Source organism: Dermacentor albipictus, chromosome 4 (genome assembly GCF_038994185.2).
Source record: "Dermacentor albipictus isolate Rhodes 1998 colony chromosome 4, USDA_Dalb.pri_finalv2, whole genome shotgun sequence".
Lineage (NCBI taxonomy): Eukaryota > Metazoa > Arthropoda > Arachnida > Ixodida > Ixodidae > Dermacentor > Dermacentor albipictus.
This window is the reverse complement of record NC_091824.1, coordinates 101,150,017-101,161,772: the sequence shown is the minus strand read 5'-3', so window position 1 is coordinate 101,161,772 and position 11,756 is coordinate 101,150,017. Positions and strand designations below refer to the sequence as shown.

General features: G+C 46.0%; 1 protein-coding gene across 2 annotated transcripts in view; it reads left to right on the top strand.

The window, feature by feature from the left end:
• Positions 1-11,756, top strand: part of Adar (Adenosine deaminase acting on RNA) — a 44,642-nt gene that overhangs the window by 3,593 nt on the left and 29,293 nt on the right. For both annotated transcript variants that reach the window (XM_065435442.2, XM_065435441.2), the window contains exons 3-4: positions 449-616; positions 8,470-8,770. In XM_065435442.2, the coding sequence (XP_065291514.1) occupies positions 449-616; positions 8,470-8,770 (469 nt within the window). The remainder of the gene's footprint in view (positions 1-448; positions 617-8,469; positions 8,771-11,756) is intronic.

Below are 11,756 nucleotides of genomic sequence, written 5' to 3'. Positions count from 1 at the left end.
TATTGATAGACACATCGCCTGCCTGCTGTGCCTATCTGCTTCAGAACATAGTTCTTGGGAGGTGCCAATAATGAAAAGAGTGTGTCTATGCTGCAATGTCACAGAAATAATTTTCAGTGAATAAAGAAGACTTCAATTTATTCCTAAATTATATCATGTTAAAGCTACTGTTTACGAACAAAATAGTTGTGCATAATTCAGCCTGTGGTTATGCACGTTTCTTTAGCATTGCATAAATGTGTCAATTTGACACTGCTTTGCATAATTATTTTTAAGTGTCCTTTTTTTTCTATTGCATTGCAGATAATACTAATTTTCCATTTTCTGATAATCTAGATATGTATTGCACTTCAGTAATAATTAGAAATTACACTATTGAACACTTTCAGTTCTTTCTCAATGCACTAAGGTTATACTAACATAAGTGTTTTTTGCCTCCTGCCTGCAGGTTTCACTTGTACATAAGTACGTCGCCTTGTGGAGATGGTCGCATTTTTTCCCCTCATGAGCTGATGGCCGACTCTGCATCCCTGAATGCTGACAAACACCCAAACCGTCGAGTGCGAGGGCTGCTGAGAACGAAGATTGAAGCTGGGGAAGGGACCATCCCACTGAGGTTGGTCACAATTTTGTAGGCCAATGAAAACTCACATACGGGACCTTCATTGTTATTGTAGATAACAGCAGTTTATTCTCTTTTGCATTTTTGGTGTTCTGGCAGAAGTGTCGCAAGGGCAGCCAACTTCGCATTATGGCTTAGCACATTATCACATGGTGTGTAAAAATTATGAGAGTACGATTCTCGATGACACAACTGTCTGCAAAGCTTCATCTGATTGAGTGCAGGCGTTACATCATGATGGCAATGTTGCTGTTGACGACTGTTCGCTGTAGTGCAGGCCACTGCATGCTTAAGTCTCAACGAACGCTCATCTCACTGGTGTTGGGAGCATAGGCAAAATTGGACGTTTGCTGTTTTTATATTCTTTTCACTTCTGCCATTTTGTTCTCCGAGAGCAAGTCACATGTTCAGCTTGCATGCTTGTGCTCTGCCTCCTAGTTCAAGGAATGCCAGATGCTCACGGCTTTGTGTTGAAAGGTGGAGACGACTATCAGACGAGATTGTCTGAATAATATATGATGCTGGTTAGCTCCTGTCCAACACCAGACACACCTTTAATTTTTTTTTTCTTTCATTTATTTAACAGAGGCATGTGCCTAGTGTCACATACCTATGACCCAAGTAGGCATGAAAGTGCATGCTGTATTTTTGCGCTCATAACCTGCCACTGTGTATAATCTGCACCCCGAATACAACAAACCAGAAAGAAACAAAAATATCCCCGTATATAATCCACGGAAGTAACTGCATACAACACTGCTCAGATCTTTCCCAAAGCAGTTTCCATTCACAGATGCGCAACTTGCTACATCGTATCTTCAGCCAGCGGCTCTGTCCCCCCATTCTTCGGCGATGCTGACAAAGCTAGATTCACACGCCCGACGTTATTGCGGACGAATCAGTCACATGATATGTGATGTGAATTGGATCACTTCGCAGCTAGCACTCACACAAATGAGGATAATGGCATAGATGAAAAAAGCCCTCTCAAAGGCAATGGAGTAAACGCGACCAAGCTGAAAATCCGAACAACAATTTGACTCACTGCCATGTCGCGAAGCGCTTTGTGCAGAATGAGGGAGCATCATGGGAACGGGTGACATTTTAGTTTGTCTTCACCGCGTGCTCTCTTCGCTTACTACTAAACGCAAAGTGACAACTCGCAAAGCGAAGGAAAATGGGCAACTGGGAAAGAGGGGAAGAGAGAAGGTTGGGTTCCCTAGGAGATAACAAAACTTTGAATGGCAAAGAATCTTGCCTTGAGGTGTGGCTTCACGGCAGTGTGCGCAGCACTGCCATGAAGCTTTATTTCAAGGCGAAGTTCGCATATAATTCACGCCCCCACTTTACTGTTAGATTTTTGAAATTTTGGTGCAGGTTATACGTGCAAAAATACGGTATGCAGTGGCCCATATCCATTAATCCAAGTTGGCATGAAAGTGGTTCATTAAAGAGCGGCACATAACCAGTGACCCAAGTTTACCTGAAAGAGGTTAGATACACACATGCATACCACAAACTGGGTGAAGTTCCTAAAGAATGCCAATAGTATTAAAACATTTCCGGCGATTGGTTTCAATCCTGATTCCCTCAGCAAGCAGCCTGATATGCTGTCCATTAGACCATGGACTACCTAGTAACCCAAGCTGGCATGAAATAGGTTAGATGCAGAGAGACATACCTCAAACTGGGTAAAGCTACCAAAGAATGCTAATCACATTAACCCCTTTCATGCTATGCTGCTGTCTAAAATTCTGACTAAAAAATGGCGAAATTTTTTTGTTTTGGAATTTTTTACAAAGAACACTGCAGACAATGCTCTAAGTGATTCATTTTTCATAATCCAAACAAAACTCGCAAAACTGAAGCTTACCAGTGCTGTACCATATACCGTATGACAGGTATATTAAGTGAACATGAAACTCCATGTTCACCGGTAGGGTACACTTTGAAATACTCCCAATGTGTCCTCCACATCAAACATATTGAAGAGCTTTTGCTGCTATGATTTACAGCTCATAAAAATTTTGTTTACAGAAATTTAGTACCCTGAAACTGGGTAAGTTTCGCATTTTGCAGTGAGTGTAGTAGATACGTGTATTATTTCATTATGCAGACCGAGTTATATTCCAATCTTTCCTTTGAAATTTGCGAAGGGGGGGGGGGGGAGGAATTACAGTCGCCGACCGTTTATTCAGACCTCACGGGGACTGCGGAAATGTCCGAATTTACAGGTGTCCGAAAAAGCAAATTAAGAAAAAAAAAAGGTCCTTTATTTCCATGCACTTATTCGGGCTCAACAGTAGTCTTGAAGTCGTGAATACCCACCGTAGTTGCTCAGTGGCTATGGTGTTGGGCTGCTGAGCACGAGGTCGCGGGATTGAATCCCGGCCACGGCAGCCACATATAGATGGGGGCGAAATGCAAAAACACCCGTGTGCTTAGATTTAGGTGCACGTTAAAGAACCCCAGGTGGTCGACATTTCCGGAGTCCTCCACTACGTGATGCCTCATACTAATCAGAAAGTGGTTTTGGCACGTAAAACCCCACAATTTTTTAGGAAGTCGTGAATGCGCCATTGCACGCCGTTCCGCTTACGCGCAATCAGATAAGCCTGAATCTCGGAAAGGGTTGTACGGTGACTATAGGCGGCTGAAAGCACAGTCACTGCTTGTACTCGGAGTCATTGGAGCCGACTCAGAATCGCCGTCATCGAGTTCTGCACATGTCAGTACAGCAGTGTCAGCACCTGTGAAGCTGTCAAACGAGACGCTGTCCGGAATCGCAATGCAACCATTGCGCAGGTCTTGGCAGAACATTTTCAGCGTCAGTAGGGAGCACATCGGAAGGCGACAAATCCTATATCTCCCGGCACCCGCTTGCCGGCATTCCCCAGCGCAGTTTGCGCGGGCGCTCTCGGCATCATTAGACACTTGATGCAATGTTTCCGTATGCCACGTTGGATGACCACATCCTTGACACAACACGCAAAGCAAACACCACCACGCCATCACGCTGACACCAGTCGCACAAACAAAAAACGGGGCCATTCACAGCGTCGTGCACGAAGAAACAAATCAGCTGCTGGATTGTCTTGACGTGGCTTACTAAGCTGAGACAGGAACTGCAGTAGCCACTCTATCGAACCAGGCAGAAACGATGATGATGAGCTGGGATTTGCAGTAGCGCCACTTCGTGGGGCAGCAAGGAAGCTCCGTTCAAAACAAAAATGGTGTTAGCAAGTCAAACCATGCACCGGTCAGAGTCTGTGCATGGTGCTCTTGATTAAGTTGGCTCAAGGAGTATCCGAAAAATCAGACGAGAGGCTGCAAGGTGTCTGAACTTTTGGCACTTGTTATACAGTGAAACCTCATTAAACCGTAGTTGGCCGGAGTTCGGAAAAAGTACGTACTAAACGGTCGTACTGTTTAACCGAATTAGCATGAGATCGCCTACTTACCCGTCGAAAAGGGAACTCAGAGAGTGTGCAATGAAAGGGGAAAAAACATGCAGTATTTTTTCACTTCGCGCGACAGAAGTGTTACTTCCATTTGATGCCGCGACGGCCTAGCACGATGATAGCGGCCTCAAACTTACTGAAACTGCGTGCCAGCTTTTCAGCCAGCCCCCTCTTCTCGGCAAACACTCGCATGGTGGATTCCTCGTTGGCATTACGTATTCTCCGTGCAAGCGCACAGTAGTGCTGCAGAAGTCCCGGGGCGCCTCTTTCATTGCCGGTTGCCGGAGTTCGGAATACTTTTCGTTTGGAATAGTTACGTTATCGCGCCCTGTTCTTGTCGCGACGATTGCATTCATGAGGCTGACGTAACGAGCAGCTTCTGCCACTGTAGGGCGTGAATCGCCCGTGGTGTCGCTTTCCGTGTCATCTTCATCACTGTTGCTGGTCGACACTTCGGCAACAACATAGGCAACGATGGCAAAAAGTCGAACCTCGTAGCCGACATCTCTTTGCCGTCGCAGTAGCGCTGCCGAGCAACTCCTTCGCATTCCGAATGCCACACACTGTAGTCAACAGCAGATCCCTGTCGCGTGCCAGCGGCAACTTCTTCATGTCACGTTCGATAGCACAGACGATGTCTAATTCGTCTTCTGTGCTGAGCACCCGGCGTCTTTTTTTATCCAAGCTTTGGCATGACGCGAGTCCTCGCTTGCACGACGCCACAACACTCTCTGGCACGGCGTCAAAATGATGTTGATGTCGCTACACGCGCAAATGCTCAGGGTGCTTGGAGGCCCTTGTTCCGATCTCTAAGTCTTGTTGTTCTGTCGGGCCGCCCGATGGAGACGACGCATTGCCGTGTTTGCGCTATGAAAAGTGGAAACGCTACGTTTTGACGTTGCGTACGCAATAAACTGGTACAGTTTATGCGGATACAAAACATTACGTTCAATGGCCGCTGAGTCGGGGATTTGACTTTACTACTTTTAAAACGAAACTGCTGTTTAAGCAGGTACGGTTTAACGAGGTTTTACTGTACATCATGGTCTATGGGGAGAATAGCGGTGCCGCGAAGCAGACCGAATAATCAAGCATGTCCGAATTTTTGCAGTCTGAGAAATCAGTTGGCGACTGTATACCAATGGACAAGTTATAATTCAGAAAATGCAGTAATATCTTTGCAGATATTTGACCTCTTTGAATATTTTCATCTCAGTGAGTAGTGTGTACACTGCAAGGCATTTCTAAAGATTCATAACTCTCTGTCAGGGACCTTTCAAAGAGAGCCTTTATTAGGAAAAGGTACTCAGTATGTGCAGGAGAAGCACTGACAGCTCTAGAAATGCTTAGCATTATTACAGTGCTTCACTGTCAACACAAGGTCACATGGTTCATGCCAGTTATGTCTATTACAAGATAATGATACCCCAGTAGGTTATCATTTCTCCACTGTTGCAGTCACTGCATCTAGTAAACCAAGGGCCACGGTCAAGGCTGCCCCATTTTGAGGATATCACTTATTACGTGAATTCATGGGATAAGTATGTGGGCAGACTTTAAAGGGAATGATAACCAACTTTCATACTACCTATTTTTCTTAATGCAATGGAGCCAGGGTGTCTAACAACCTGGAAAACTGGAAATACTCGGGGAAAACTCAGGGAATTTGTGCTTCTATCATGGAAAATTAGCTGTCATTTTATTGAAAGCAGACGAAAGTCGTCCTAATGCTGGCTCGAGTATAAAAGCGAGGAATTGTAACGAGTTGTCTTTGATGCCATGTCGTCGGTTGAAGGAGGTGCCAGTGTACAGTCAACGGCCGATTTTCTTAGCGCCCGATTTTTGGGACATGCCCGATAATGCGGACACCACCACGTACCCCGTAGAGTCAATGTATAAGGATGTCTGAAATTTCAGACGCAAGAACCCTTCACCGTTCGATTTTCCAGACGTTTTGCCGCGATTGCAGATCCGAAACTGCACTAATCAACACCAACACCGCCATTCTGATTATCTCGCCACCTCGAACCGGCGCTCTCGCATGCAGATCCGCTGACAGCTGTAACCACCACCGCAGCGACACGAAGCCCAGCTGCTTCGATGTTTGCTATAAAGGTTGTTGCCGTTAGGTGCCGTGTTTTTCATTGAAAGAATTCGCCGCTGTCAGCAATGCAACTCCTTCTTTGTGGTCCTCACGATTAGCTTCGAAGCTTGGAAAGCAAGGTGCATTTAGGTGCAGTTAGCTTCGCCTTAGTACATACTGTAATGTTACGTCGTAAAGCGTAACGAAACTATTGCGGTGAATCGTAACAAGCGTGGGAAGGGGCAATTGTCACGGTACACAGCACGTATTCTCTAATTATACACGCGTGCACCTGCCATCTCCTGTCACAGTACGAGCACAGATATGCCTATTAAGTGTACTGGCAGACCTTCGCAGCTGTTTCAGGCGTGCCTGTGGTAATTTGAGCCCTGAAGGGCAGTAAAAGACATACATTCATTTTTTTCGGACTGCCTGATTTTTTCGGAAGTTCTAGTGGCCCCTAGGGAGCCCAATAAATCGCACATTGACTGTACAACTGATTAAGAAGATGCTTCAAATAGTTCGTGGGGCAAATACATGGCAGAACGAGGGTGAGAACAGAAAGAACCTACGCATTGTAGAATGAACAGGAAAGGAAGCGTACTGCTGCCACTTTGAAGGAGATTGAGTTCAAGAAGGAAAGTGTTGGCTGATGCCGAGTTCCAGCTGACCCTCATCCAAACCAAAATAAACTCTTTAAAGCTGTGAAATGCAACACTGAGGCATTGTGCGTGAGCTGATAGTATGTCAGGACAGTTCAGGTTGACTTTCCAGCTGCTGAGAGAATCTCACCCGTGACAAAGTTATTGCTTCTATATGCATCTCCTTTTATTCGTATTTGAAAATGTTCGACTTTATTTCCGATGGGCGTTACCATTTTCTTTTTTTAACATATCTTATTCGCTGTGCATTTTACTACCCCTCCCTTCAGTTTTCTATTTTGAATAAAATAAACATTACTCCTTACTAATCAAACTGGGTTAAGTCGTTTTTATTTTTTAACGTGCGCACTTAGAGAGTGACAGCATCGTGCAACATGGTGTCAGCCCGTCTTGACATTAAACAAGGTTCTGTGTCGCTCAAGGAATTTTGCAAATGCACTCGGGCAAAACCTGGAAAGCTCAGGGAATTTGGTAATGTCAACTTGGTAGAGACCCTGTGGAGCGCTTGCAGGTCAGGTTGTCTGATCATGAACTGGTAATGTGGAAAACTCCCTGGAACACTTTTTATTAGAATTTTTTTATCTGCAGTGAGGATATAGTCATTCACTAGAATCATGCTAAAACTATAGAACTATAGAATCACTAGAACCATAGGTGAGTGCGATAGTGATTATACGTCAGCATTAGTGGGAGGCCTTACAGGTGCGGCCATAACTGCGAGAAAGTATTATTTTTTTTTATTAGGTCGATGTTCCTGCGATTCATGTTTTCTGAAGTGCTAAAGTATTTGTGTGATAATAGCAACATGTTCTCGTGGTTTCCTGTCCAACTGCTTTGGTATTTAATCAGTCAAAACGAAATTACTTAGATTGAAAAGGAAACAACAGTTTTACACGATACACAGTTCTGAGCATTGCTGTAGGCATGCGTGCGCTTTTTATTTCCAAAGCATAGAATAAAGCGCAAGTGTCCAATAATACAGCAACTGCAGTTTTAAGTAATTATGTTGTACTTACCGGCAACTTACGTACAGCAATCTCATTGACTACTTCCGAAGCACCAAGATTTCACCGCCTGGCCTCAAAACCACTTACTGGTTTTTGAAACTTTCTTTGCCAATTTAAAATTATAATTCATACTTAAATCACTAATAGCTTGCTGGATTCTGTCACCACAAATTATGGTCATTTCATTTTCATCGTCTCACAACATATTCTATCCAGTTGTTAGTCTCTTTAAGCCCCTGATGTCAACATGCCAAGATGTCATGCCAAACGGTGCATCGTGAGGAAGTATCCCGGAAAGTTATTCACATGCTGAAAGAGACTGTGGCTTCACGACACTAGCAGTTCATGGCACAAAGGCAAATTACCAACAACTTGAAGTGTGGATACATGGAGGAACTGAATTCTGCAAAAACTTGGAAGCTGGAGATAGATTCATATTAAAAGAAAGTTTTTCATCACTTGCAAGGCTTTCTTTCTGAGGAAGCTCTACGAGTTTGCCATGTACCTTCAAGCTGCTATGTTTTGGATGCCAGCTGACCTTTTGGCAAACCCTCCTTCACCTCGCTTGTTTCTGTAGAACCGAGTTCATCGGTTCGCTCCACGTTATGTGCCCGTTTGTTCGCCCGCCGTGCAGGCTGGGCCCTGTGCTGCAGACATGGGATGGAGTGCTGCACGGGCAGCAGCGGCTGCTGACCATGTCGTGCTCTGACAAGCTGGCCCGCTGGAACGTGCTGGGCCTGCAGGGTTCGCTCCTCTCGCTCTTTATTGAACCCGTCTACCTGGAGAGCGTGGTGCTGGGCTCCCTGTACCACCCTTGGCACATGCAGCGGGCCATGTGGGGCCGCCTAGAGGGCACCCTGCACCTGGAGGCTGAGAGCCCCTTTCAACTGCACCGGCCTAGGCTTGGCGCCATCTCCAGTCCCGAGTCCCGACAGGTACGTGGAGGTTCCACAGTGAATACCTGTTGAAGACTCATTACGGGGTTTTTACTCCATTTGTGGAGTAAGTTTGTATAAATTTACTTCATTTGTGGAGGGTTTTATTCCATTACTCCGTCTTTGTGCACACGCAGCCAACCTCACTGCCCTTGTTGACACATTTGATAACCGATAAGACAGGGAGCCGTAAAAATGTCATTACAGTGGAATCTGGATGATACGAATTTTTCTTTGGTCCCGGCCGAGCCCCATTACTTTGCAACATGCTAAAGAACGGTTGTTACGAAACAGTTTCCGACCCGCGTCGGTGTTCATACGAAAATTACCGAAGACACTGGAAATTCTGAAGTGTGCTTGGCGAAAGCCAGACGCTGCTGCCGTCTGCGCTCCGCTTTTCTGGCTTTGCTGTTCAGTGAAATGGCCAGTCGCTGCTGCCGTCTGCGGTCCGATTCACTCGCTTTGGTGTTCAGCAATATCGCCTGTAGCTGCTGCCGCTTTCGTTCTGCTTCCCTGCCTTTGATACCCGGCGATCTAATCAGTCGCTGTTGGCGTTTCCATTCTGCCTCGCATGCGCATTCGCTCCTTGTTCTTCTGGCGTTTGGTGTTGGCAGAATCTGGCATCCGCTGCTGCTGCATCCGCGGCGGGCCCGGGCGGGCCCGCGGCACGTTTACACTAAGGGTGGGCGAATACCTTAGCTGTGTTGCAAGCGTCAGCATATGAATAGGGTACACTTCTAACGTATCAGTGTAAACGTGGCTACTATCGTTGCCGTTCACGATTTGTTACGTGCCCACGAGTGTAGACGAGAATAATCGAAAGGCACCTTTTTTGTTGTTGTTGTTGACCACAACCGTTATAAAGCCTACAAATAATAAAGCCAAGGCAAGTTTGATTGTAGCTTTTTTTCATGGAAGTGCAGAAAGTGATGAAAGGAATGAAATGGGGCATCTGCTTAAAGATGCTCGGTGTGTGCAGACCGCTTGGTATGGTCTTAGAGTTGTTTGCATAGCATTTGACAGCATTCGACAGATGCCAAGCACAATTATCATTAGCTAGACTTGGCACACGACATATCGCTGTGACAAGTTGAGGGTGCGATCATTACGTGAGTGTGATCATTATGCAAATAAATGCAGTAGTTTTCTCAGAACAGCTAGGCCATACTCCGTTTTGATTTTTAAAATTTCTCATGCAACCCAGTTGTAACAGTTATTGGTTTAACAGTGGAATTTTCGTGGCACTTGAGTACTGTTATAAGTGGGTTCGACTGCACGCTGCAGTCCACTTATAACAATACCCCCATATAACAATATATTGGTTGCAACAATAAGTCAACTTCAGGGTACAGTCAGACCTTGTTAACACGTAGTCGGCCGAGAACGACGTTTAGGTACGCACTAAGTGCCAATGCCAGTTTAGAAGCCGCTTACTGGCTGGAAAAGAACTACGTCACGATGCTCTCAAATACACACACTCAGACAGGCTTTATTTGTGGTCAGGCAGCAAAAAATCGGCGATCTTCACTTGCCGCCATGGTGGCCTTGCCATGACATCTTCAAACTCGGTAAGGCCGCGAACGAGTTTGTCCACGAGGCCCCGCTTCTCTGCGAAACCTCGCATGACGCTCAAAAGAACACGCCCCGTCAGATAATGAAGGGCTGTCGTCCACTTCCACGTCGTCATCACTTTGCTTGAAGATGGGCGAGGTGCGATGGCGGAAACAGTGTCACTATCCAAGAACTCTGTGGATGTAACAACGTCGATTTCTCGATAACATAAACACGACATGCTGCAGGAAAGACCATTGAACACCACGACTGCAAGCACACTGGTGGAACGAAGAAAAAAAATTCATGCCAGAACTTCTTTGGGAGATGGCTAAGTATGTGTAAGCGTTGTGCCCCTTGCTGATCTCCACGCAGCCTAGTGTCATTATCAGTGTTAGGAAATTTGGTCCGGCCAGTACAAACAAATGAGAGCGCTGCAGCGACACAAACTGGTGTGCATGGTGGCACAAGGTGCATTAATAACGCAAGCTACTGCAGCTGGTGATGCCCAGTACGCTGGTGACATTTCGATCAGTATAAGCCGTTATCGTTCATTAGCGCCTTACCCATCCCCGTTGAACCATTATGAACCGTGATCAAACCTACACTGGCGGCGCCTGCATATACGGCCAAGTAGACCGTATCTTGGAATCGATGTACGATGCGGACAGAGTGTGCTGACTGCTAATAGCTCCGTGTGCTGTGTTTCCGCCGTGGTCGCTGAAGAGAGACGCGCGGGCTCACATCTTGAAAGCGACCTGCGAAAGGGGCAGGGTGCGGCTTGTGCCGAGAGCTTTGTGAGCGCTGTGTTCTCGCCACCTTGTTTGCGTTGAAATGACAAGCAGCATAATGGTACAATCGTTCGCTGCCGTGGGCTTTGTCTTCAAAGCAGTCGACTTATGGGACAGACCGATGGAGAGATTTTTCTTGTTGGGTAAGCATAGAAATGTTTATGCATTTTAAAAAATGCTTCTGCACGGTTGCTACTTGAATTGGATTGGATTTGGTTCGACGGCGACAGCAAATTCGCACCCCCTACCGGCAGCTTCTTCCCGTTACCGGAAGCGAATCTCGAAGGCCATGCTTTTATGTGGTGCAGTCGGTAACAGCTGTATGAGTAGGAACTGCTTCATGGTGGCCATGTTTAAATGTCACTATCTCTAGTGGCTGTCATGCGGGGCAAACGAATGTCTGCACTCATGAGGTTTTGTCGATTTTGTGTCTGTGCATGTAGAACAAGTAAGAAAATAGTACGCACTAACCGTTTGGTGGGCACTGAGCGACTACGGCTTAAAAGGTCAGCCAATACATGGGGTTCAATGGTGATTGGCGGGGGGGGGGGGAATCTTCGTGGCTATGTTTAAACCGCAATTGCACATTAAGCGGGGGTACGTATTAAGGGAGGAAGAGGGGATCAGAACTAACTTTCTTGTTT